The 26,990-nt window shown below is 36.4% G+C and overlaps 5 protein-coding genes across 15 annotated transcripts in view; 4 read left to right on the top strand and 1 right to left on the bottom strand.

The window, feature by feature from the left end:
• Nucleotides 1–3,012, top strand: part of Pgant9 (polypeptide N-acetylgalactosaminyltransferase 9) — a 132,024-nt gene extending 129,012 nt beyond the window's left edge. For all 6 annotated transcript variants that reach the window (XM_011302557.1, XM_011302551.1, XM_011302552.1 and 3 more), the window contains one exon: nucleotides 527–3,012. In XM_011302557.1, coding sequence (XP_011300859.1) covers nucleotides 527–667 — 141 coding nt within the window. In that variant the 3' untranslated portion in view covers nucleotides 668–3,012. The remainder of the gene's footprint in view (nucleotides 1–526) is intronic.
• Nucleotides 3,013–4,735: 1,723 nt separating this feature from the next.
• gprs (speckle type BTB/POZ protein) lies at nucleotides 4,736–13,744 on the top strand. 3 transcript variants are annotated; one of them, XM_011302548.1, is made up of 9 exons: nucleotides 4,736–5,197; nucleotides 6,081–6,307; nucleotides 6,881–7,013; nucleotides 7,467–7,505; nucleotides 8,458–8,575; nucleotides 9,079–9,236; nucleotides 9,743–9,874; nucleotides 10,045–10,227; nucleotides 10,998–13,744. In XM_011302548.1, exons 2-9 carry the CDS (start codon nucleotides 6,099–6,101, stop codon nucleotides 11,157–11,159), a joined length of 1,134 nt encoding a protein of 377 aa, XP_011300850.1. In that variant the 5' UTR covers nucleotides 4,736–5,197; nucleotides 6,081–6,098; the 3' UTR covers nucleotides 11,160–13,744. The 3 variants fall into 3 exon arrangements, with proteins under 3 accessions (XP_011300850.1, XP_011300852.1, XP_011300851.1); XM_011302550.1 differs by having other exon boundaries at nucleotides 11,002–11,126; XM_011302549.1 differs by lacking the exon at nucleotides 7,467–7,505.
• A 2,031-nt stretch (nucleotides 13,745–15,775) lies between these two features.
• Nucleotides 15,776–18,352, top strand: LOC105265181 (alpha-amylase). The gene is made up of 4 exons (XM_011302547.1): nucleotides 15,776–16,300; nucleotides 16,409–16,839; nucleotides 16,925–17,303; nucleotides 17,590–18,352. The coding sequence occupies exons 1-4, from the start codon at nucleotides 16,115–16,117 to the stop codon at nucleotides 18,097–18,099; spliced, it is 1,506 nt and encodes a 501-aa protein (XP_011300849.1). The 5' UTR covers nucleotides 15,776–16,114; the 3' UTR covers nucleotides 18,100–18,352.
• Nucleotides 18,353–18,384: 32 nt separating this feature from the next.
• Nucleotides 18,385–21,709, top strand: LOC105265178 (alpha-amylase 4N-like). Its single transcript, XM_011302540.1, has 5 exons — nucleotides 18,385–18,602; nucleotides 18,685–18,833; nucleotides 19,347–19,780; nucleotides 20,262–21,126; nucleotides 21,566–21,709. The coding sequence occupies exons 1-5, from the start codon at nucleotides 18,407–18,409 to the stop codon at nucleotides 21,638–21,640; spliced, it is 1,719 nt and encodes a 572-aa protein (XP_011300842.1). The 5' UTR covers nucleotides 18,385–18,406; the 3' UTR covers nucleotides 21,641–21,709.
• Nucleotides 21,710–26,990, bottom strand: part of LOC105265180 (uncharacterized protein KIAA1522-like) — a 97,737-nt gene continuing 92,456 nt past the window's right edge. For all 4 annotated transcript variants that reach the window (XM_011302545.1, XM_011302546.1, XM_011302544.1 and 1 more), the window contains one exon: nucleotides 21,710–24,081. In XM_011302545.1, coding sequence (XP_011300847.1) covers nucleotides 23,812–24,081 — 270 coding nt within the window. In that variant the 3' untranslated portion in view covers nucleotides 21,710–23,811. The remainder of the gene's footprint in view (nucleotides 24,082–26,990) is intronic.

Raw genomic sequence — 26,990 nt, 5'->3', positions numbered from 1 at the left:
AATTTTCATGAGGGATAAAATTATTAAACACCACAGCTGAAGTGTATTTTGGTTCGACCATTTTTTTTATTAATACATCAAATACGTTAATAAATTCATAAAACTCAATAAACGTATAACAGAATCTGTTTTTCACCTTAATAATAACATTTTATTCTGTTCACTCTTTAATTTTTTTACCCAGCTAGAATGAAACTGAATATTCATGCAATTCGCCTGAGGCTTTGGGAATAATGAAATGCTCCAATTTAATAAATCTGTTGTTGGCTTTTTTAGAATAATTTTCACGTTGAAGCTATTGACGAGTTTTCACTCGAATATTCATGATTAATTCAAAATTTTCAGTAACTATTTTCCGGGAATTCGTTGAATTTTCCATTTATGGAAGCATTGAAACCAGAAAACCAAACGGTTAAATCTGGCTAATTTTCTTAATTGATCATTAGTAATGCTTCGTTGAAATTGAATTAATAGTCTTCTATGCTACCCACAAAGCTAGAATATTAATAGTCCTTTAATTTTCCAGTCAAAGCAAATAAGACATGGCAGCAGTGATAAATGTCTATCAATAACTGAGAGTAAACAACGTTTGCTGATGGAGGAGTGTTCGCCATCATCGCACCGTCAAAAATGGTCGTTCGAGAATTACGACCCGGCGAAGCTGTGATACCAGTCCCATTGGCATCAATCCACGTACAACCGTCGTCCTTACGACCAAAAATCAAGGATCACCTACCACCGCTATGTTGGAAGAATCCACGTCGACTAGATCCAGCTGAATCCCCCAGAACCAAGTGATAAACTTTAGAACAACCCCCAAGTATTATCTCGACCTGTGAGCAATCAAATTGTTCGACGACCAAGCAAAAACACCTTGCCAAGAGATTTTCCCCAGCGCAGATTCAAGTACTCCATCAATCCCAAGACTGTGCAACTAGATCTGCCCATGAAAAATAAATAAAAATAAAAAATCAGCAGCAAAGTGATAAAGTGTGATACGCCCAAATTATAATCTTTAACGATCGCTTTGACTCGAAAACTATCGATTCATGAGGAAAGTGGTAGAGGACTTTTTTGTAGCTTATTAAATTTCCAATAAAAAGTGCCTTCTACCACTTTTTCCTCAAGTTCATCATTTTGGAGATAAATCGGTGTTTTTGTGACTGAATGGTTAAATAGGATCAGTGCTTTTTAGTCCAGTTTTTTTTAGCTAATATTGTTACAATATCGGAATCGAAGGAAGATAGCGCTATTTTTGCAAAGACATTTTTTATAGAAAAAGATGAGAGCTACAAAAAAGGTATCAATAAAAATATCTCTATTTTCCTTTAATTCCGAGTTATTTGCTGAAAATTGGCTCGAAAAACGGCATTTAGACTACTTCGTGACACGCTAAAAAAATTCACGGAAAAATCCGAATTATCCAGATTTACCACATTGCTGTTGAAATCAATGAAGCATTCCAATTATTCATGGGCCAACCCTGACTCGACTTTCTCCGAAAGTTCAGAATATTCATATCCAATGCTCACACGAGTAACGCACATATTAAATCCAAACAAATATAAACTCAAATAAATTGTAAATATTCCAACCGATGAATTATCGGCGCGACAGAGCCCTATATTAGCTACTAAAGTCTTCTCGAGTTGATAGTCTGAAAGGTTTAAGACCCAATGAATGAGCAAATGGACCGTCGACTGCATTAACTGTAAATACCCACAAAAAGAAAGGAAAAAAACTCCACTCGAATTATTCCTATTTCTTCCCAGATCCTAGAGTTAAGCTTTTATCACTAGAAATGCTATAGCTGTACGAGAAAAATTGGTCTCTGGCACTCGACGTTTTGTTTATTCCATTCATTATCGAAAAATCTTTCTCATTATCTCATTTTTTAATTAATAAATCATGAAAAAGAGAGCATTCCAAAAATAATGAATTTCCACGTCAAAGTTTTTGCGTTAATTAACGAAAGTTTTTCTTTTCGTTTTTAGAGGTCTACTGTAATTATAAATGTTAACGAAATTTCGGTGGACTCCGACTATCCTGTACATTCGTGTAACATAATTAATGCCAGTTTGTAGCAATAAGGATAATTTAGGATCAAAATTATCGGTAGGTTAAATGAAAATTCTCATTGAAAATTAAATGATTGATTGCATCGGATGAGTTAGAACATCATTAAAACGTTTTACGAATTTACGAATTAACTCTTCAAGTGTGCCAATAGATTTAAATTCGATGCAGTCGGTGTTCAGAGCATTTCAATTGTTACGTAAAACGAGTGATGGATAATTATCGTGGGGCGTGTGCTTAATTAGACTTTACTTCCCAGGAATGCTAATATCTTTCTTTATGAGTTGTGTATATCGTACTTGGTACGTGTAAGAACGATGTGTGATTTAATGATAATGAGAATTAACTGAGAAATATCGTCTTCTTGAGGATTATGAATTATTGAATGGCTTGAAGGTACTTTTAGATGGAGGACTATTGAAACAACTGTATCTTCTTTCCAACGTTTTCTCCACTTTTTTTTTCATTTTGTTTACGTGGGCAACCAGAGAAAATAACAAATACTGAAAATACTTGAAGAACTTTTGATTTCTGCAGTAAATTCATCTAATTTATTTAACCTGAGATTATAAAATAAGAGAAAATAGATAACGTTTGAGACATGATACAAGTCCTCAAGTAGAATATAAAATTGTCCTCGAACAAGGAAGACATTTCGATGAATTAAACATATTCAGTGTATATAATGATGAATACATATATTGTATGGCATTTTCTACATTTGTTAAGACTAAACTAAGAAAGATAAAAGTGGATAATTGAGAGTGGGAATTGTTGCATTCAACGATCAGCATTGAATTAATTAATTAAAATATCAAATTGTGCCTTATTCCGTAGGTATGTGAATGATACAATTAATATCATAATTATGAAAATGGAAGAACCTCTATATCGTGCAAGCATTTATGTTGAATAAATCGATGTTGTTTTATGTTACAAAATGTCGTACGAGTTTAGTTACTCCGTCGAGTCTATAATTTTCTTATGACCCCATCGGTTGAGTCTCGAAAAATTTTTAGTGCTTAAATTTTCAGTGGATTTATAGTCAAGGGAGCAGGAAAACGGTTAGGGACATTTGTGGACATTTCCTTCATTTAATGCATATGCTTGTTTGAATTGTCCACTTGTTGTGGGACTTGGAAAGTTTGAGGGGAATGAGGACTTATCAAATTGTCGGATTGCGATGCGCAGACGTGAATGTTTCGATTGTCGCGAGGGGTGACTCGATGTCGAAGATATTCCACTTCGCCGAGGCTCATTTCGATCCTTTGTGCTGCTTTTTTGCGGAGTATTCTTTTAATGAGTGAAATTCACGTTTTTTTTTATCACAAGGGAATAAATTTCCGAGGAATGAGGGTAATTAGGGGATGGCCAGGGGTACAGAGAATTCAATATCACGTCTTTCGTGAATTAATGAATTTCCTCGCTTTGATGTTGAAGTGTTGGAGTAATGAGTTATTTTCTGATATAGAGAGAGGAATTTCTTTTTCATTAGGAAAAAATGCAGCTGCCGAGGGCACGTTTTTTTTTAGGGACAGAAATTGTTTGGTATAGAATGATTAATCAAAAAGGGAGAATTTTATTTATGAATTGTTGAGGGGTTTTGGGTGATCTAGTGGGGGTGGGGTTTTATCGGTCGTCTGACCAGATGTTCTTTACCTACTTGTTGCAATTCCATCTGTTCCATCGATCGTGGAAACAAGGGGCTTTTAGGGTCGACTAAGATACGATGAATAGGCATGAATGACGCCTACTACAGAGATTTTTGAGCTTGACCCACATTTCTTTCAGCACTCGCTCATGAATGTTTCACGCAGAGTGCATGAACGAGACGAGGATTCATTCATTCGTGGATTTTAAATTCAAAGGAATGTGTGGGCGCCCAGAGCTCTCAAGTTTTTCAGGACTTGGTGTCTCTTCAGAGCGTGGGTATTCATGGAAATTTTAATTTTCTAACGTTGGGTTGAATCTCAGGTTGAATTATTCATCAATTTTTCATTGATTTTGAGGCAACCTGAGGAGAAATACGTGGAGTAGTTGAATATTATTAAATACTTTAAGATTAAATATGCAGCGCAACGACCACTTTAAAGGATAACTTCAAACATTCAACAGATATTTTGAATTAACAATTTTTATCGATCACCAATTGACATCCAAAACTCAATTTTCACTGTAAACGATAGAAGAATTGTTTGCAGCTGCTTAATATTGATAATTATCATCTTATACATTATATTCTTTGCAGAATTTCATTTAGAAAAATTCTAAAATGATAGAATAGAATCGGATATCTGAGTGATCACCCCTGAGAGGAAAAGCTCTCAAATAAAGCTCCCGCATGATTTGCACCCTCGAAACAACTGACCGTGATGCTGACCCAATTAATGATCCCAGGTTGCTCCATCCTTGAACTCCCTCGGTAATTCTCAATGAAAATCGATTAACGTTCAATCAATAAACCGAATCGCGATGAACGGCAATAACAATGTATCGCCTTGGCCCAGAAATCCGTCAGACATTCAATTCATCTCGGGTGTTTCAGACTGGCGCAAAAGCCCGCGATCTCGTCTGCGTCGTCGCAGGTGGAAAACACGAGTGGAGTGTCTGCATCGATAAAGCACACCCTGAGGGCCAGTCGGTGAAAGCGCCCTAGGAAAGCTCACAGTTTTATTCACCTCAGCCCATTTTTTCCATCAAATCCAAACTATTCTCTCCAAAACTCCACATACCCGTGTAAAATTCCCACATTTTAGTCATCAATCGTCCGCCAATTCGTGAAAAAGCTGGAGATTATGCGAGGACTGGGTGGAATCCTCAGGTGCTTCCAGCAGTTTCAGTGTCAAATATCGAGCAAAACAAAAATAATATAAATCTTCAGCGGTGATGGATTTGCTTGTTCGCCTGTTAAATTTTTAGAATAAAAAGTCCATCTGCAGTTGAAAATATTAATTCGATTCTTGTCGACAGATCGTCAATTAAAAGGGGGAAAAATCTTATTGTTCTGTCAGAAGAATGCGACCAGCTTTGTTCTCTCTGATAAGGAATAAGTGAGGTAAAAGTGTTCTTCCGAGGGAAAAATAGCCCGGCGAGCGACGAGGCCCCGGGATTCGAGCAACAGGTAATTTCATTTTTCACGAATTCACTGCGATCTTCCTGTAAAATCTTAATTTCTTCAAAATCAACTTCATAATTTTGGCAAATACTGCGAAAAACTATTGATTTTTATTAAAAATGTCGGAAGAACCATTTTTTCAAACATTTATATTAAAACCATCTAGTGATATTATCTTGTCACTCCCACAGTTAATTACTTTACATTGATTAAGTAATTAATGGATTCATTAAAATGTACTTGGTAATTAAAAAAGGAAATCATTAGTAACGAATAATAATCGCCTGATAATTAATTGTCTCGGATATTCTGAATTTGCAGGGAATTTTTTACGGTTTCCGGGTGAAATGTAATTTAATTAATTCTCCGATTCGTGGGGGAATGTCGGCTGCCGGAAGTAGGTTAATTACTCGACGGATGTACTGGTAATGTCCACAGTCGTCATCGGAGACGGGTTTTTGTTCATCGGTTTACATTCATCCGTTTTTATTCGAAGAATTAACACCCTCAATTGCATAGATCATTTGACCTTGAACTTTCGACTGCACCTGCGTAGTGTTTTCTTGGAGAAGTTACAGGGAGGAAGATCTGTTGCTGAAAAAAAAAATGATTACATAAGTTTAGTTGAAATTCAAAATCATTTATTTCATTAAATTATTTAATTTAAAGTTGAACAAATCCAATGAACAATAAATAATAACTATGATAATTGAATAAATTTCTTAAATTGAATAAAACCTTTATTTGGCATAAATAAATTCTTTTTTTCTGTATATGCAAGAGATGAGAAAAAATTAAATAAAAAATTTATAGTTAATTGAAGTTGCTTGTGATTTTGGATACATTTATAATTTATATAGTTATAATTTGTTGATATTTTTGCAAATAGAAGGAGAGCACGGACTCGATGCCGGAGGCCTCGAGTTCAGGTGTCGGCCCAGACGTCATGGGGGTGGCAGATGAACCCGATTACTCGACTTTTGAGAACAGATCAGGTCTCGCTGAGGACATGAAGTTCCTCGCAAGCATGCCTGAACTCTGCGACGTGACCTTCCTCGTCGGGGACACCAGGGAGCCTGTCTGCGCCGTCAAGGCCGTACTGGCGGCAAGAAGCAGGTTGCCATGGAGTTCTCTATTTTTTTCACACCCCATCTCCGAGTATTTTTAACTAATTTTCTTCGGATCGCCAGGGAATACCCACGCGGGAGAATATCCACTCCGATACACGAACTTACATTGAATTTACTTGCCATTTTTCAGGAGTTCATACCCTTTAGAATTTCCGACGCAGATTAAACGAAATAATTTTCAAAATCATTCACGTTTTTACTGATTATTTATGTGTCTTCAATTCAAAAGAGATTGCAATTGAATATATAACATATACAGTTTATATATTTTGAAAAATATATAATTCAGATTATATCCTAATTTTAATCTCTAATTTTTAATTTTTATTTTCATGTCTTCATGTTAATTTTCGTGATATTAGATGAAGATGAATTTGATAAATACTATTGTGATATTTTAATTTACAAAAAAAACGATCAAGTATTCCACGCAAGAAATATTAGAAGTGAAATTAAATTTATTGAGTTTCGATGGATTGAAATCTATTCTTTGAACTGCCATTAATCGTAAGATTCACAAATGATTAATTTAATTGGTTTTGTTTACTGGATCTTCTAGAGTCTTCCACAAGATGCTCTATCAAGCCCCTAGCCCTCAACGCAAAAAAGAGCCTCCACCCCGGGAGAAGCTGAGATTTTTCCTGAAAAGAAGCTCTGAGCCTCTCCTCAATCTCCAGAATACCGCGCAACAGGTAAATTAAACATTTCATTACAACTTAACAACAATTCCCTTAGCTACTCCCAGAGAAGGAATATTTCTCCGAATCAAGAGCCTAATTGTGCCGAAAAATGTTCTCAAGTTTCTTCTCTGCAAACCTGATGGCAGCAATTTGCAAGATTGATAATGTGATTGATAATTCATCAATTTCAATACCAGAGGATTGAAAAATGCTGAAATGTGTGAATGTCCCAGCGAATGGCTGAATTTGTCTGATCATCTAAAGTGTACACTACTTAAAAATTTATTAAATATCACAGAGGCGAGAAAGTTTTATCTTTCAGAGACTGCTCTTTAATTTTTAAGGTAACAATGTAAATCGGTGAATGGAATCCAGTTGGAGATGAATCCTTGAAAATAAAACTTTTTTTCTTCTGCGTGATTATATTAATTGGAAAAGTTAAATGTGCATTTGTTGTCGCGACAGCGTTCAGGGTTCACGCAGCAGTTGGCTCCCATCCAAGAGGTACTTTCCAAAAAAAGTAGATTCTCAATTTCTCTATAGCCTAGAAGAGTTAAAAAATTGCAAGTGAAGGCCTAGAAGATTCTACACTCGACTGTTTTATCTCACCACTCTACTTCCTTCTGAAAATTTCTACTAGACCAGAATTCCTTAATTATTGTGCACTGTTAAAAAAAAAAGACATTGCGTGGATAATTGACTTGTTATTTTAGAGGGCAATGACGCCAAATGGGATTGCTGGAGATAAAAATCAGGAAATATCAAAACTTCAAGAAAATTCCAATCTAATGTGAATACTCGGCGAAACTTGAACGTCAATTATTTATTTTTCTTTACTCATCCCCAGTGTCATTGCTTTCGAATTTCAAGAATTTATTTACCAAAATTTTTCGGATTGTTATTAATTTTTTGTTAAAAGTGTACGTAAATTGACAATTCTATTACCATTTTCCCGGAATTTCTAAATTTTTAATTATAAGATATTTAAAAATTCCGGTATAATTGCAAAATATGCAATTTGGCACGGAAAGATTAGTTAAAATTTTTTAACAGTGTAATCACAATGCGTAATGACCCGTGCATGCGAGAAATGTCAGCAGAGAATGACGGGAAATTTATAGCCCGGGAATCTGTCCCAAGGTCTGACCATAGCCTGTTTGCATCACTGGAACGTGTATTTTAGAAAAAAACACTAGTGTGAGAACGTAGAATAGTGATTGCTGCGGGGTAATAGCCTGAAAAATTGGAGTGAGGACCAATGGGCTTTGCTGTGCGCTTTGAAAAAATTGTGTTCTGTAAATTCCAAAAGGCCCGGCTTCGAGAAAATCATGCTGGGCTGATGGCTAGACGCTTGGCACGTGCATCATGGAGACCTACGGAGACTTTGCTTTGCTGTATTATTGAGTGATAATTGTTGGGTCTGAGTCTCATGTTAACGTTTTTGTTCAATGGTAAGCCACAAGCTAATCAGCACCACACCCTCATCATCGAGGAGTTTGAACCGGATGTTTTTCGCCAGCTCATCGAGTATATTCACACGGGTTGTGTCACCCTCCAGCCGAGAACCTTATTAGGTAAGCCATTTACTTTTTGCGTATGCAGTGCACCGTAAAATTTGTTAATTAATTTTTATTTTATTAGAAGAATTACACAAATCAGAGTAAATCCATGAATCCAAGAAATTCAATTGATTCTTTTAATAAATATCAATATGAACACTAAACTGTTGAATTATCAACAAATATTGGTTAATTAGTGCAATTATATTGTATTCGAAAAATTATTATCATAATTTTTGATTGAATTTTCTCTGGAATTTCAGAATCTTGTAATTGGAAAATGAAATAAGATGTTGTGCTTTTTTCTAATTATCTGCAAATCGATGAAATGTTGGAATTTTCAGATCAATTATTCCGCGAAAATTGTGAGGAATTCGTGAAAAATTGTAAATTTCATTCGACCAGAGATTTTTTTGTATGATTTTATAATTATCAATAAATAATATCAAGATTTCGAGAAATTGTGAGAATTTTTTAAAATTCCAATGACGAAGTAATTAATTTTTTTATTTCACCAGGAGTGATGAATGCCGCTGATTATTACGGATTGGACGAACTGAGAAAAGCCTGCGCCGGTTTTGTCCAGTGCTGCATCACGGTGGACACTGTCTGCGCACTTCTGGCATCTGCCGAAAGATATATTCAGTATAAATGCACTAAATCACTTGTTCAGAAGGTATTTACCTTTATTACACACTAATAAACATTTCCATAAATTATCCATAATTACACAGAAAAGCAAATACAAAAAGGCGAATTTTTTATTTACAATCAATTTATCATTTCTATTTTTTAAATATCGTGACTTTCAGCAAAATGAAGAAAGAGAAAGAAAAAGTTTTAGGAAAAAATAAATTAGACTTTTATGGAATACATAAATAAATTACCTGAATATTTAGAAAGAAAATAAAAAATGTTTTTTTGTACTTAAAATGACAAGAGGCTTTTCAAGAGCGTAAATTTGAAGTGTTCAATCGATAGTAATCGGACTTTGATTGCTTATCTTGGGGGCTCGTATCTTTTTATGTGAAACCACGAAATTCTTTCATCAAAGATAAACAACAGAATTGTGATGTAACACTTTTTATCAGAGAAATTAGGGACGCGCGTGTTTTTTAAGATAAAATAAAATGCGTCGTGATCGTATCACTTTCAACAAGATATATATTTTTTATTTTCAAGGTTTTGGAGTTTGTCGATGAACACGGCAACGAGGTACTCAATTTAGGATCTTTCACGTTACTTCCTCAGCATGTGGTAAGACTCATCCTGGCGAGAGAAGAATTACGTGCCGATGAATTCACGAAATTTGAGGTACAATTGAAATGAAAAATTCTACCTGATTTTCTTCAAATTTCGATTTTCTAAATAGATTACATCCTAAATATTAATTTCAAATATTTCTACTTTTAATCGAACTGAGACAATAATTATTGCCCGCTTTCTGTAAGTTTTTTTTATTAATTTACATAATATTATTCCAGGCTGCATTAATGTGGAGCAAAAAATATTGCGACAGCAACCCGACGATTCCTCTAGAGGAGGTAATCGGCAATTTCTTAGAATACATTCAATTTCACAAGATCCCAGCAAATATTTTGATGCGTGAAGTTAAACCACTGGGACTGGTGCCATTACCCATTATCCTGAACTCGCTGGCCTATCAGGTGGGTGTCACGTGAATGCCTTTTTCCCTCTTTCAGGTCCTCATTTTTATTCTTTGACTTCTTGAAAATTCCCATCACTCAATGACTCCTGTTGTTATTAACTTCTTCATTTTTATGTGGTGTCATTAATCTGTTGCGGTCATGCGTCAGAATAATGACTTAACGGATATCTATGGGATCCAGCGGAGCCCACGCAGCAAAACCAGATCTCATTTGTATTCTATAATATGTATTGACATAAATTTTGTATCAAACTTCAATTTAATATTCCTCCTTAATCATCCAATTCCTGCTGTAAGAAGAATAATTTTAAAATCCTCACGAATCGTTAAGAGAAAAAGAATTTCAAAATATAGAGTATAGTAATAACTTCGGAAAATTAATTTATTTCAAAGGCTGACAAGTATTTTGGGAACGTATTTGGATAGAACCTCATTATTTTGATAAGAGGCGTACCCAAAGTATTTTTCAGCCCTTGTAGCATAAATAACTATTATGTTAAAATTTAAAATTACAAATTTCGATCAATCTCGTAAAATCTAAATGTTACATTTATAATAATCCTGCTAATAATAGTCCTTGTAAATTAAAAAAACCACAAAGTTTGTCTAAAGTTCACCAACTACATACCTATCCTAATAACTATATGTGACAACATTCGAATATTGTCTTGCCGTTTATTCTGAACTTTGAAAAAGAAAAAAAAAATCATTTTGCGGGGAAAACGGAATTTCACCTGGAGGTGGATTTGACCCGAGGATTTGTTGCAGGCAGACCCCACCAGTGTCGACCCAGGGAAACTCTCTCCCCACCGAGTGAGGAGACAGGGTCGCAGTATGTCAGTGCAATCATCATTGGATCCATGCGGTAGTAACACGACATTGAGCTCGTGCGGAAGTTCCGACCAGAAACAGCACTCTGGTAGCAACTAACCTATGGCCCCGGCCGCCCTGTTGGCGGCCGCTGCCGACGTTACACCTACGGAAACACCGCCGAGGAGCGTCGCGACGCCGGATCTCCGAGTCATCGTCCATACACCAGCTGTAACTCCACCGGGTAGCTATCATTCTCATCAAGATGATGAGGCCAATGGGGAGCATCAAACCACTGCTGATGTCCATCTGGAGAGCATTGAACAGGCCATTGAGCCCCTCGATAAGAACAGTGGCCTCTACATTCGCCTCGTTTTCAGGCAAGAGGGACGACCCGATATCGTTTGGTTTTACAAAACTCATAAATTTTAGGCGTCAATATTACGTCAAATTTTTTCAACTGATACCATTTTTTATCTAGTCTACTGCCAGGAGGGGTCTTCTATGATATTTACATTTTATTCGTTGAAGTTTCGAGCTTTAATTCGAATTACGTTCATTTTAAACATTATGATATTGTCATTATATTGTTCGTTTTATTGTTTTAAATTGCAACTCTTTACTTTTTTACCTTCACGTGAGTTGACTATTTTTTTTTCATTAAAATGTTCATGTAAACGATATATTTATGGAATTCAATGATATATTTCTGACAACTGAGGCTGGACGTTCGTTTTTAAAATGATTTTAGCGCAATTTAATGGAGGGATTTGATAATCAAAAGTATGTGAAGGGTGAATTTCTGAATTATGAAAAATGTCCAAAAATGTTCCCGAGAATGAGGAGAATTACGGGGATTCCCCACTGCATTCTGGTTAATCAATCGACCCTCCAAAGTTAAAAAATTAATACCAATCAAACGATTAGATCTCTCATGAGATAAAAAACGTGCGTTCGTCCTCGAGTGTTCCAAATCAATCACGACATATCGAATCGAGGCATTTTGATGAATATCAGTGAACCGGAATGACTCGAACAAAACAAACTCTATATTTGATACTGCGCACGGTGAAAACCTGAAACAAAGCCGAAACATTTTATTCACCCGAGCGTGTGTTCGCATTATCGGGTAACAGTCATTTCATAATCGACAATTACAGGTATCGATGATGATGGTGACATTATTCATCGCACTTATCGATCCATTCCTTTGTGATAGTTTGTTATTTGTGTTTTGAATTATATCAACTGTTGAGAATTTCGAGAATTTAAGAGGATCATTGGAATACAGAGTCATTCAGTCCGTTCTACCGTATAATTAACCTTTAGGATAATAGATGTTCATTTAACGTTATATTAATAGTTAATTATAATTGCACAAAACATCGAACACAGCCATTAATTCATGAATTATCGCAGAAATCGTTTCATCCGTTTTAACGAATACACTACAATTAATGCAATAAAAGTATTAATAATCGTTGAATATTTGAAAGCAGCGGAGAGTGACGTACACCGCAACGACGCAATTGCAACTTTTTTTTTCATTGTAACAATCTCTTCATTTCAAATGAATTTTTCTTACAAATCAATTGTAGAACTTCGTTGCCAATTATAATTAATTGCCGTATAATTAATTACGCTATGCAAATTTATTACAGTTTTTGAATAAAAGTTCCATCGAATACTCCATTGTTTGATAAAAAACAACTCAAAAGTTCAGGCAAATTGGAAGTTCAAAATTTTGAGAACAATTTTTCGAAAATCGACTCAAAGAATATATTGAATATCGATTGCAACATAACTCGATAAAAAACTGTCGCTGGGAAATTCGTCACATCTCCAAAGCCCAATGAAAATACTAAAAATAATCTAAAAAGAGATGTAAAAACCAAGAAAGTTGCTACCCGAGTTAACAATTGCGACGCATTATTGTTATTCACAATGATAAAAAAGGAACTCATAGAAAGTATTCTTTTACAACTCGAAATAAATGCCAGTAATCTGAAGGTAATACCGAGGATCACGTTGTGAGTAGATGTTCATAGTGTACGTATAGAAATCAAATTTCATCATCACAATCATCCTGGGGCGTCGTCTCGCCAATCATCACGAAAATTGTATTCGTTTTATTCTATTCGTCAAGTTCACTGAATACTGCGATCTTGAAACGCTAATGGTTAAATAAATCCGCGGACGCCCTTTGACAACAATCCTACCTCAATATTTTCAGTATATGCCCGAGTACTTGGGAACCCGTAATTAATCTGTCATTTTATTATTTGAGATGCAACAATTCGCCATGAATCCATATTCATTTTTTTCTTAAATGAATAGTACTTCTTGCTGCATAGAAATTCTCAAATATAAAAAAGTGTTTGAATCGTTTTTTTTTTGCTTTATTCAGTCCATTTTCCTTTGGGATTCCCCAATAAATTTTTGGTTTTGTAGTTTCGTTTATTTTGCTCACAAATTTATGGTTTCTATCACAGAAGTTGAAAAAAATGCTGCAAGAGGAAAACTCCTATAACTTCATAAATGCAGATATAAAAAAAAGTTTTTTAATCTCCAGGATATCGTCCGATTATTGAAATTCAGTCCTCGACTGAAGCCCAAGTGTCGAACATATTTCGCCTTTAAGGTGGTTGTCGCGCGACAGTCTCTGTAAAAAGTTTATCCGCTGTAAAACGGGCCAGTTTAGAACACAATCTTTTAGCGGTATATAGTCTCACTTGATTGATTGCATTGTGCATGGATAGCTAAAGCATAACTATATGTTTTCCATATTAACTATTTTCAATTATATAAATTTATGAATTTCCGATAATTATATTCCGTAAACCAAACGGTCAATCGATTTGATTTTTTTTTCTGTATTTCCTCCCACGATGTATATTCCACGTTTTTTTTTATTTCTGAAACTGTCGAGCCGTTGATTTTTAAAAAATTCTAATCGGCAAAACTCCATTTAAACACGTGTTAAATCACTGGTATTTCAAAAATTTATATCTCAAGTTCAAAACGGTCAATTGCAAACGGAAAAGGCTCATTTTGTTGCTAATTTTTCAAACTATTCACCATAAAATTGTTAACGAAAACTGTCGAAAAAAAATTCTACGCGACAACAACCTTAATTCATTATCACTTGAAATTCTCAAAAAAATTTTGATTCTGTGGAATTTTCTTGCTTGAATGATTTCATTATTCCGATCAGGTGAAGTTGCATCTCCTGCCTGTTTATAATCCCAAACCCATCGATATCCCTTCCCAATCAAACTAGTCGTTGAATATAATCCACACAATCCACTCATAAAACCCTCGTTTTTACGCGCTCGTTGATGTTTCCACCCAGAGGTGAAAACCAAATAAAAAAAAAAGTGGATCTAAGATTTTATTGTGAAACACATAAGAAAAAAATCCGACCGTGAATGTGAAAGTCGGTACTATTTTATATTGTCGTGTTATATGCCCGTGGTTGCATAAGTGTCAAGGATACATTTATGTGGATGTGAACCATAATACCATACACAACATTATCTCGTCTATATGCGTAAATGTGTGCGTACAATATTATAAACAATGCGAAGAGTGTTATCCTATAAAATCTGTTAACGATAATTGAAAATGTTATGGATGATTTGTTGGGGCGAACTGATATCAGCCAGATCACTGCTTTATGAATAATTCGTCTTGTTGTTATGCAAATGTTTATTATATTCACTGGATATTTTATTTATTCAAGGGGAGATGTCGGTGAAATTGCAATGTCCACTGGGAGGAAAAACTTTGATATATTATATAATATATTAAATTAAATTGAATATTTAAAATACGTAGAATATATCAAATATTTATATATTTTAATGTTTTGAAAATTATGAACGTACGATGTCCGCGTTAAACTCATTGTAATCATCATTTTATGACCTTTTAATGTATTTCATTATCCATCATAATTCGCTCAATACGTTTCTAACTCTTATAAAGACTTTTGAGTTTTACCGCGGTTTCTCCTTGCGCGGAGAAAAATTTGTAGTAAAATTAATGTTTTAGTAAAAAATAGGGAGTACAGTAAAAATGAGAATTTGTTTTGCTGAAAATTGCCGTTGCGGGATTTTTGCTGAATTATCATTTTCACTTCAAATTTTTCTCCAGAACTCCGAAACGATGGAGTACAGCCGCAGGATAATTACCTCGTTAATCATTTGCTCGGTTTTCATTATTGTTAAATTAACAACATTGATGAACGATACTTCTTGATCAGTTCGCCATGAAGTGATGAAGTGAAGTGAAATCTACCTAAAGTTCGATCTCTATATAATGTCGTGATATACTGTAATAAAATAAGTAAATGACGAAAAAGTCATAATAAAAAGACAGTTCAAAATGCTCTTCTCAATTACTCCTTATCCTCTATATTATTCAACTTCTCAACATTAATTCCATTAAATAATTCTTTTACTACTTTCTATTCCAAACAAAAAATAGATTTATAATTTTTCACTTCATTAAAGGAAAATATTTCTAGAATCTTGATAGTTCACTTTACAATTGGTGACTCACTCTTTGGAGTATTGATGATTAGATAATAAAGAGTGAAAATAACAAGGAAAATCTATTTTCCCGGGTCCATTTTTCCTGTTTATTCACCCAGTCAACTTTGACTTGAGATACGTACCGATGTATCCATTGGGCAATTAGAATGAAAAAGGACGTCAGATGGTGAGCGTGAAACGAATAACAGCAATTTTTGCGAGTACTCTTTCCTTTATGTCTCATTCCTCACTCGAGACAGCCTGAGGTGAAGTTCACGGTGCCGCATGCAACGAGAAAGCCGCAAATACGTGAATTTTTATTGCCAGTACCACCAGCTGTACATCCGTAAGAAAACACACTGGTATTGTATCCCATTGTGACGAGTTATGTGTCAGGAATTTTCTGTCATCGCGTCTGAATTCCATTGGTCCTTTGACGAGTGAATAATGACACCAGTGTCAACTTGTGCAAACAAAAGTTAACCAGATAGAACGTCTGGGATATAGAGGCTGAAGAGTGACACCTCAGCAACATTCGAGATGGTGCCGTTCAGGATGAAGGCCATTCCGTTATTCCTGACTTTTCTCACGTGGACATACGCCCAGAAGCACCCGTATTATGTTGACGATCGTGGAACTATGGTTCATCTTTTTGAGTGGAAGTTCCAGGATATCGCGAGAGAGTGCGAGGAGTTCCTGGGGCCCATGGGTTTTGGAGGTGTCCAGGTAACACCCATCGTAGATAATACAATTGATGAAAATTGACTTTTCATAAATCGGATAAACTAAATTCTAATATTTACTGGGTTTTTATACTTTTTGTCCCTGGAACAGGTTTCACCAATCCACGAAAACCTAATAATCCCCGGAAGACCCTGGTACGAGCGCTACCAACCGATCTCGATGAAAATCCATTCGCGATCCGGAAACGTATCAGAATTCCAGGACATGGTGAGACGGTGTAACGCAGCTGACGTGAGGATTTACGTAGACGTCGTTGTCAATCACATGACTGGAGATGCGAATCCAGCGAGAGGTGTTGATGGATCCACCGCTGAACCCTCCCTGAAGTCCTACCCCGCGGTGCCCTTCACTAGTGCAGACTTCCACAGAACCTGTGCCATCAGTAATTATCAGAATGCCACAGAAGTGAGGGACTGCGAACTCAGTGGACTCCATGATCTGGACCAGAGCAAAGAGCACGTCAGGGCTGCCATCGTTGAGTACATGGACAGAATCACTGATCTAGGAGTCGCCGGTTTCAGGTAATCTCCATTTACTTTTTTACCTGAAGAAAATCAAGGACAAGTTACTGAAATTGAAAGTATTTTTTTCTGTCAATGAATCTAGAATCGACGCTGCCAAGCACATGTGGCCCCAAGATCTGAGGATCATCTACAGCAGGCTGAAGAACCTCAGCGTCTCCGCAGGATTTCCTCGAAATTCCCGACCCTTTATTTACCAGGAGGTCATCGACCTGGGGAATGAGGGTGTGAAGAAGGCGGAGTACACCGATTTTGGGAGAGTCATCGAATTTAATTTCGGCATTGTCCTCGGCAACATGTTCAGGGGATTGGAGCCGTTGAAGGATTTGAAGAACTGGGGGAATGGCTGGGGTCTCTTACCATCAGGTGATGCCCTTGTTATGATCGATAATCACGACAATCAGAGGGGCCATGGTGCGGGTGGAGCAACCATTCTCACTTACAAAGATGCTAGGATCTACAAGGTACGCTAGATTGATTTTTCATAGTAAACTCCATAGATAACTGAATGGCGTAGGATTGGCTAAACGTCTTATAGAGGTCATAAAGAGGTTGTGGAGGTCTTATGGGGGTCATATAGGCGTACATCTGTCAGAGAGATCTTACAGAGGTACTATAGGGGTTGTGGAAGTCATATAGAGGTCATATAAAGACTGTCAAGGTCTTATAGGGGTCATAGAAAGGTTGTGGAGGTCTTATAGAGGTCATAAATAACAAAAAAGCACCTGAAATCGATACATATAATTACAGATGGCGACAGCTTTTGAATTAGCTCACCCGTACGGTACCACTCGCATTATGAGTTCATATTCCTTCACGGACCCCAGTGTTGGGCCCCCAGCTGATTCCGATGGCACCATAATCTCGCCCAAAATCACCAACAACGTCTGCACCAACGGCTGGATCTGCGAGCACCGCTGGCATCAAATCTACCAAATGGTAATTTTTCGAAATGTCGCCAAAAGGTCTCCTGTGGAAAATTGGTGGGACAATGGGAACAATCAAATTTCGTTCTCACGCGGTCGTCTTGGATTTATCGCCATCAACGGTGAGACCGAGGATCTACGTGGAAATCTGACGACCGGACTCCCCGCGGGAAAATATTGCGACGTTATCTCTGGAGAGGTTCGAGGCAACAAGTGCACCGGTAAAACCATCGAGGTCACCGAAAACGGGAAAGCGTTTATCGAAATCCCCGCTAACGCTGATGATGGAGTTCTCGCTATTCATATCGGTAGAACTTCAGCTTTGAATTTTTGATTGATTAAAATTGATAATAATATATAATAAATGGCACTCGATAGCTTCAACTAATCATCGAAAATCCACCAGCACGAAAATTGAATGTCCATTGAACTTCGGTTTTTAATCGAAAATTCATTGAAAAATAAATTTTTTATTGCAATGATTCACTGAGCATTTATGCAGGGGTGACAATTACTAATAGATTCAATAGATTGGAATGGCGCATGTAACACTAGAAGATGAAAATATAATATGAATAATTATCCAACTGTCGTCTTATCTCGTTTGAACTTGATAACAAGTGCGTTAAGGTCTGTTGACGATGAAAATTCGTCGTGATCTTCACAGTAAGTTTGGATTATTCTTCGGGTCTCAACAACACATCATATTACACCGACGATTATTGATTCCCCATGAGAAAAATCATCCAGGAAATGGTTGGCGGGAGGGGGCAGAATGTCGAGTGAAAGAGACAGTGGCCTCCGAACCAATTTGTTGGGAATTCAGTGATAACCAGAGTATATATTCAGTGAACATTACAAACCACAATGACACACATTGGCATGCAGTCGATGGTAATTGGTTTGATTGCGTTTGCAGCGGCCACTGCTGCTACCACCGATAACCATAAACATCCAAATTACGCACCTGGTCATGACGTAATTGTCCATTTATTCGAGTGGAGATGGAAGGATATTGGTGATGAGTGTGAGAGATTCCTTGGACCGATGGGATTCGGAGGCGTCCAGGTATGTACCATTTCATGACCAAATAAACTTATTTATCTATTTATATTTATTTACTCCGAATAAACAATTTGTTAATTTCTTTTAATTCAATAATTCGTTGGGTGTATCAATTATTAATTTTTATACACTTTGTGCTTCATTCATTCCATTGAATTTTTCATTTTGTAATTATGTGGTCATTATAATTGAAAATATTTAATTGACCATTCCTTTACTTTCACGAAATAGTGTTGAAATGCGAGAGTATACGAATGAATAAATTAAAAAATAGTTGCAGATAATTATTTTATTTGTGGATTTCCGTGGAATAATTGTTCAATAATGTGCAATGTCTAGAAAGTAATTAGGTTTCATTCCAAGTAATCGCAAGATGATTCAATTGTTGTTACAATCAGTCGCATGACATTTGTTATCTAAATTAGTGCTTAACAAGAGAATAATGGGTAGTTCGTGCCGACTGAAGTCCATGGAACATTGATGTATCATATGCATCATTTAAAATGACCCATTTAGGTCTCACCAATCCAAGAAAACGTAGTAATCCCAGGGAGACCCTGGTGGGAGCGTTATCAACCGATCTCTTATCGATTCGTCACTCGTTCCGGTAACGAAATCGAGTTCAGGGACATGACGAGGAGATGCAATGCCGCTGGTGTTAGGATCTACGTCGACGCAATCCTGAATCACGTGTCCGCTGATCACGATTTCGAGGTGATTGGCACTGGGGGAAGTTGGGCTGATCCATCCACCAGGAACTATTCGGCTATACCGTATTCGCGTGGGGATTTCCACAGGAGTTGTCCTTTGAGGAATTTCAGTAATCCTGTGGAGGTGAGGAACTGCGAGCTCGTGGGACTCCACGATCTTGATCAAAGTATTGAACATGTCAGGGAGAGACTTCTCGCGTTTATGAATCGGGCGATTGACGCTGGAGTGGCTGGATTCAGGTGAGAACGAACGGATGAATTGAGTTCTAATTAACTCATGGAAAATAATCAGACAATTTTTATTATTTTGACTCTGAGCGTTATAACATACGTGTGGAATATAGTTGTCGTATATGGGATTAATATACGTGGAATCAACAGGTGTTTCATTGAAAATTCGATAAAAAAAAATTACTTTCCTCCAAAAATCAAACACCGGGACCCAGGGTTAGATATTTTTTCCAATTTTTAATTTTTTGCCTTTTTAAGCGTTTCAATATCCTTCATGAAATAAATGTGGAATCAACTATGTCGGGAAGTGGTAAACTGGGGTTAGTGGTTTTTTTCGGACTGCTTTTAGCGGATCTTTCGCAATTAAAAGAAAATAATGATACAGCATACCCCAAGGGGAACGGTGAATAAATTTTTCAACAAATTTCTTCTCATGATAAATCCATTACTTAATCCTAATAATTTCATCGTTTCATCATCGTACTCTTAGAATCGACGCAGCCAAGCACATGTGGCCGCAGGACCTGCGAATAATATACTCCCGCCTGAACGACTTGAACCCATCACACGGTTTCCCCAGGAACGCCCGCCCCTACATCTACCAAGAGGTGATAGACGTGGGTGGTGAGGGTGTCTCGAAATACGAGTACAACGATTTCGGTGCAGTGACAGAGTTCCGCTACGGTGTGGAACTCTCAAAAGGGATGATGGGTAAGAACGCCCTGAAGTGGTTCCAGAACATCGGGGAGGCCTGGTCGATGCTGCCCCAGGACTCGTCCCTGATTTTCGTTGACAATCACGATAATCAGAGGGGAAGTGGCGGAGGTGGAGCTGTCCTGACGTACAAGCAGCCGAAACTCTACAAAATGGCAGTTGCCTTCATGCTGGCACATCCTTACGGCAACCCCAAGGTCATGAGTTCATTTGCGTTCGACACGTCTGATCAGGGCCCTCCTGCTGACTCCCAGGGGCATCTCACACCCCCAGTCATCAGGGGAGACGGCACCTGCGGCAACGGTTGGGTGTGTGAGCACCGTTGGAGGCAGATTTACAACATGGTGATCTTCAGGAACGCCGTCAACTCCACCAAAATCACCCAGTGGTGGGACAATTCTAACAATCAGATTGCGTTCTCACGCGGTCGGGCCGGATTCATCGCCATCAATGCTGATGATGAAGATCTCAAGACGGATATTTACACTGGGCTATCCCCTGGTACCTACTGCGATGTCATTTCTGGAAGTCTTCAGGGCGGCCAGTGCACTGGAAAATCTGTCGTTGTTCGCCAGGACGGTTATGCGTATGTGGAAATCCTCCTCGAGGAAGAGGATGGAGTTCTCGCTATTCATAGAAATGTGAGTCCAGAGTCTTAAATCTTGAATCTCAAGACTACTGATGCTTTTGCTAGTGGAGGATTCATTTCGACTGACTCTTAACAGTTCAGAAGCCGGTCAATTAAATCTGAAGCAAATTTCCCTCATATTCCAATTATTTTTCTTTTAATTTTGTCGAATTTTGATATTGAACATCATTATTATTCTGGATACAATTAATCCAGAGTGATTATTACTTTGCAATATTGATGTTTGCATTAAAACATTTATCAAGGGTTCAATGAAAAATAATCCGGTTTAAAATAAAAATTCGGAATGTGGCACTGCAAAATTTTTTGAGATTAAAAAAAAGATGAAATAATCAGCTAAAGCCATCAAAATAAATATACTACAACATTTCAATATTCATTAGATTGAATCAATTTGTTAATTGTTAAAAAACGTTAAATTACTTTTTCAGGCGCAATTGATGTCGAAGGATGACGAATTGGAACTCGAAAGTGAGAAATTGATCTACACGACTATTTTACAGTAATTTAACGTCTCCATCAATAAATGCTATTTATTTTTCTAATGATAATAATAGAAAAAAGCAACTCTTTGATTTTAGTATTTTTCAACAAGTTTATTTTAACAGAAACAATGCACTGTTGTCCTCATTCCTTTTTTCCGTTTCCTCTTTTCACCATTAATCTTTCCTATACATTACTCAATAACAGTTAATTCATCAAAATAATACATGACAGACTTAAACGAAACAAAAAAAATGATAAAAGGGGGTAATGAGGTGGAGAGATCGAGGAGGATGTCGATAAATACGATTAGAAATGGGAGAATTGGAAAAGATAATATGGTGAGAAAGGGAGAATGGAGGGACATATGTAAAACACTGCATTATCACAAAATAGCTGTAATTACCCAGCTGTACACTTTTTCTCATTTGTTTAATCTCTCTTTCCCACCCTATTTCCTACATAACTTTTTTTGCTCGTTTTTACGCGGAAAAACTGATGTACCGTGACTCAATAAGAATTTTCCTTCCATGAATCGTGCATCACTCATCGGTTTATGATGCTGATATTACAATACTACAACTGTTTTTCCTTCGTGAGAGCAGTAACATAAATAAACATGTTTAAGCATTATGTACAGTGATTCTTTAAGTAAAAGCCGCTAGTTCGTAACTCGAGAAAGTGATGGATTTTTGATAACACGAGAGAAATATGAAATTTATTCAGTAGTGAAGTGGTGAAATGAGCCATTAAGAGTAATTATTCCTTTCTTTCTTATTTTCTCAATAATAAAAGAGTGAATTTATTTCAGAATGAGTTTCGAAAATCATGGACTCAGTTTGTATCACCCTGTCACTACTCAAAAATGTTTCGACAATTTTTTTCGAATTCTGAAAACCTCAAGTTTTCTGATCTTTGTACAATTAGTTTCTGGTGATCCAGACACGCATGAAACGTCACCCGCGGACCAAAATATGTATCGACGTGTTATTCCGTTCAGTTCTCAGATCAACCCTTGCTGTTATCTAAAAATACTGCTCGCAGTACGAGTTGCTCTCTTTGTGTACGAATTCTTCCTCTTTCAATGCAATTGCGTAGTCTCAGCCCCTAGTTACAAATTACCTTAAAACTGTTATGTTGAATACAATAAGGCAACGGTTAACTTAGTAAATAAATAAAAATTGTTACAAGTTGGAAAATAGTGAATGTACAAACTCTTCAGAGAATTACAACTATGTAAAATTGACATTTTCAGATTTTCAAGAAATAGCTTGTAGATTGTATCAAGAGTATCCAAGTACTCAATCCTTCATTTAGTTACAATGATTTTACTATTTGAACTGTGAATTGCAGAGACACAATTTGACAGAAAAATTCAGTGACTGAAAATAAAAAGAAAAAGTACTTGAATAGCCTGAACCCCGTATTATGAGTAAAGTAGAGCACGTTGGATCCGTTTGACAATGTTATTAGCAAAAATATAATTTAGATTTACACTCCATTCGCACAATAGTCCATTATAAAAACTTCGTTAAAATATATAAAAGAAACAACGATTTGAGCAAGTACGTATCCTAGGGAAATATTATTCAACGAGTCGAAAGAATTATTGTTATTGCACATGTTTCTCGCTATTCCTTATACTCTCATCCACGTATACCGTATTCACTCATTAAATTTCAATGAAAATGCCTCGAAGTGGAGTTGACTGGTGTCAATTCGTTGGAAGACATTAGAATATGTAAGTACTCGTTTCATTCTTTACAAAAAATACAATACATATGAGCTAATCTCTTCTTCTATTCCTTTGAATGCCATCTTATTTATTGGTCGTTGTTAGCAGTAAAATTTCCAATAAATTGAAAAAAAACACGTCCATTACAAATTTAAATAATTCTCAATGAGAACTATGCAGAATAATTTTAAATTTCTCAATAAATTCTCAAAAATATTGTATTCATCTCTTTGTAGGCACTCTCAGCATAAATCTAGATTAGGCTAATTAAAAACTAGTTTAGGTACTGAAATTGGGCGGAGTCTCCTCGTTAAAATGTCGTGCCGTAATTAGTGGTCACTGTTTGATGGGTTTTTTAAATATGACATCGGGTTTGCGAACAGGACGGGATACGCGTCTCTCGATTCTCAATGCACGATTTGGATCGGCATCGGGACCCGGAGTCTCCGCCATTGTTTGTCAGTTTCCAGTGCTGCTTGGCCGTCTTCCGGGTGTCTGCGTAGTGTTGACCGTTGCAGCGGCTGCAGCAGCTGCTGCTGCATTCAGCACAGGAAGTGGTGTTTGATGGCAGTGAGCGCAGTGGAGGCACACTGTGCAAGCACCGAGCTTTCGGGCGAGCATTGCTCGGAGCTTCAATGCTGGACCCAATTTCATGCCCATTGGGCCCGTCAGGTGGTCCTCCGATAAAAGAGGTAGGGATGTACCGTCGATACGATTCTCTCGGAAATTCTGAAACAACAAAATTATCCAATTGATTCATTGATTTTTTCATTAATATTATGGTATCACTAGTATTATTCTTATCATTATTATTTTGGCAATCTATATTGCCATTTGTAATAGTCTGGTTATTTATTATAAATAATAGAATGGAATGTTTTATATTATAAGTACCAAGTGAATTTTCGATATTGTGAATTTGAGTTCAATTGATTTTTTAAAGAAATTAGACATATTAGGCTAAATCTGAGAAATGAAAATTTCTTGGACTTTAAAGAAAATTGATTAATTTGTAAAAAACTGAGACCAAGCGAAATTTCGTGTAAATTATTTGTGGTTGATGAATGTAAATTTTTTTACATAAATTTCTTTTGTTAGAAGAAAAAACGACATATTTGCAATAATCGTACACTTAAAATTTCGTTTGTAAAATTTGATGGCTTTAATTATACTTTTTGACTGATTAATTTCCGATTTGAATGGAATGTCAATTTTATTTCTAAAGATTGACTGCCTTGAAGAAATGATGAGGTTCAATTGACATTTGGGATAACAATTTCAATGTGTAAAATTCCTCCAATTTCACAGTCTGAAATTGTCCATAAAATTGGCCTCAATTCCATTACTAATAATTCTTATAAACCACCTAGTATGTCAGAACTGGCGTGCGAATAGGACCAAGCCTAGGTCAACCTCGTGAACCACAAGCAGTTCTTGACCACGAACACCATACAATAACATTCGAGGAACCTTTCACTAGGTGTGTCAGATTATCTCAATCCCCTTGACTCACCTCCATAAAGAATCCCCAGTTATTCAATTTTTCCCCCGAGAAACCCATAAACATCGCAATAATCCCCATAATCACCAGTTCCCTGATTTATTGTCATTATCATCTCTCCCGTTGAAACCACGTTCTCATTAATTAATCGCAATTGCTATTGCCATCGAGAGGTATAACGAGGGCCCCATTTCAGTCAATTGCCTCTCGCCCCCGCGTCGAGAAAAAAATGTCACATTACCATGAAAATTACGTAAAAATTACGATAAAAAAATCAAAGATTTTTTTTTCTGCATTATAAAAATGTATTTTTATTGTAACTAGTAAAAAAATTCATCTTTTTGTAATAAAGATTTCCATTCCATTCAAATATTTAGGGGATTCCCGGGAAAAAGGGGAACCGCAGGCAAAATGGGGCACGGACTAAAATGGAATGAGTGTAAGATGAGATGAATGAGAAGGTTCAACGGGAGACGAGGAGAAACAATCTATCGTAACAAGCCATTATTCGACATTTCAATTTGTCCGGATTTATTACACGTTACTGATGAAAAATCATGAATTTTTATAGAATTTATAATATTTTCTTCTAAAATTTTAAGTCTTTTTCGTGCAGGGATTTCGCAGTCTGAAGCAATAAATGACTGATTGAAGTTAGATTCCGTATTTTTCGAGAATGTTGAAAAACAGAGAAATTTAAAAAAAACACCAGTATAATAAAAGAAAAAATTACGCTTGATAAAAATACTAGGACACTTTTGGACTGTCGCCAACATTTTTTGAAGGAGACATAAATGACTGGAAATGAGTAACAAATAATTTTGTAACGGTGTACCGTTTTGCTCGGTTTGTCTACAATATATTCCCAATAATTAACGAAATTTAAAAGTAAATGTTTATTTTTGGGGACTTAATTTTTTCTGATTCAATAAAATGGTAGAAATGGTAATGTCGTATCTCAATTACGTGAGTTGTCGCGCAATTTTTCATAAAATTTTTTCTCCGCGCAGTTTCTTCGTTCTGTGGAAAAAAAAACAAATTTTCATTCACCACTTCCCCCGGTAATTGGCAGTGGTAAAGTTGAATATGGCTTGCTATACTTCGCGGAATACGAGCCGGACTCTTATGAATGAAATATTCCAGTTGCAATGCGACTTGTGCACGCAATGGGGCCCAACCGGTCCCCAGATACCGCACGCGTGCTCACGACATCCGAAAGTCCTTTCCATCCTGACTATTATCCTCACGAAAATAATCCCGATAATAATAACAATAAAACTGCCCGAATAAAGAATCCTTTTCTAATTATTTTCATTCTAATTATTAAATTATAAATTAGCGCGTCATGCCTTCATTATCCCCCACACCTGTCTATTCTCTTTATTAATTTTCATGATTAATCATCAATCATCGCTCATTTTCCCTCCATTTATTTACTAGTCTCGGTTATTACTGCAACTTCCTGAATATTGAATCATGACTCTTAATTTTTCTAATTATTGTTAATGATTAATTCTTTATTTAATTTCCTCAATCATCAGGAATGTCAGAATTATAATTGATTCGTAATTGATTTAGAAGGAAATTTTCTAGAAAATTATTATGCATATTTTTATCTTCTCGTGTACTTTCTTTATTATTAATCATAATCGTCGAAGGTATACAGATAGCATAACCAACGACTCTGTACATGTTATAATTAAATAAAGGAGAACATGGAATATCGACGGGAGGGGGATGGAGGGCTTGTTTTAAATAACGAAGAGTATTAACAATGTTTTACCTCCCCCCGGGTCGTGTGGTATATCGTTTTAAAGGAGGTAAGAGCACGGAGCGGCTCCTTTTGGCGTCGTAAAACGCATACGTGTATTATGCAGAGTGAGTCGACTTATGCATATACTAATTTGTGTATTTATGGGGATGGAGGGACGTTTAAAGGATAGATACACGATCCAGAGGATGATCAGTGGGTTTTGTAATGGTTCTGAAGCTTGTCGATACACGCGCCCCATTGCATGATTTTTTTATATCTGCATGGAGGAAAAGAAATTACTTTTCCAGATAAAAATTTGCCAATTATAAATCTTATCTCTAGAAATAACGTTGCACTTGATTGGAGTTAAAATCACTGATTGAA

The sequence above is a fragment of the Fopius arisanus genome, unplaced genomic scaffold (assembly GCF_000806365.1).
Source record: "Fopius arisanus strain USDA-PBARC FA_bdor unplaced genomic scaffold, ASM80636v1 scaffold00028, whole genome shotgun sequence".
Taxonomy (NCBI): domain Eukaryota; kingdom Metazoa; phylum Arthropoda; class Insecta; order Hymenoptera; family Braconidae; genus Fopius; species Fopius arisanus.
The sequence above is the reverse complement of the archived record's forward strand: the minus strand, read 5'-3'. Positions and strand labels throughout refer to the sequence as shown.

Coding starts and splice junctions, on each gene's coding strand:
- LOC105265181 (XM_011302547.1), top strand. CDS start 16,115: ATGGTGCCGTTCAGGATGAAGGCCATTCCGTTATTCCTGACTTTTCTC. Junction 16,301..16,408: donor TGGGTTTTGGAGGTGTCCAG/GTAACACCCATC, acceptor TCCCTGGAACAG/GTTTCACCAATCCACGAAAA. Junction 17,304..17,589: donor AAGATGCTAGGATCTACAAG/GTACGCTAGATT, acceptor ATATAATTACAG/ATGGCGACAGCTTTTGAATT.
- gprs (XM_011302548.1), top strand. CDS start 6,099: ATGCCGGAGGCCTCGAGTTCAGGTGTCGGCCCAGACGTCATGGGGGTG. Junction 8,576..9,078: donor CCAGCCGAGAACCTTATTAG/GTAAGCCATTTA, acceptor TTATTTCACCAG/GAGTGATGAATGCCGCTGAT. Junction 9,237..9,742: donor CTAAATCACTTGTTCAGAAG/GTATTTACCTTT, acceptor TTTATTTTCAAG/GTTTTGGAGTTTGTCGATGA.
- LOC105265178 (XM_011302540.1), top strand. CDS start 18,407: ATGAAAATTCGTCGTGATCTTCACAGTAAGTTTGGATTATTCTTCGGG. Junction 19,781..20,261: donor GCTGGAGTGGCTGGATTCAG/GTGAGAACGAAC, acceptor TCGTACTCTTAG/AATCGACGCAGCCAAGCACA. Junction 21,127..21,565: donor TTCTCGCTATTCATAGAAAT/GTGAGTCCAGAG, acceptor TTACTTTTTCAG/GCGCAATTGATGTCGAAGGA.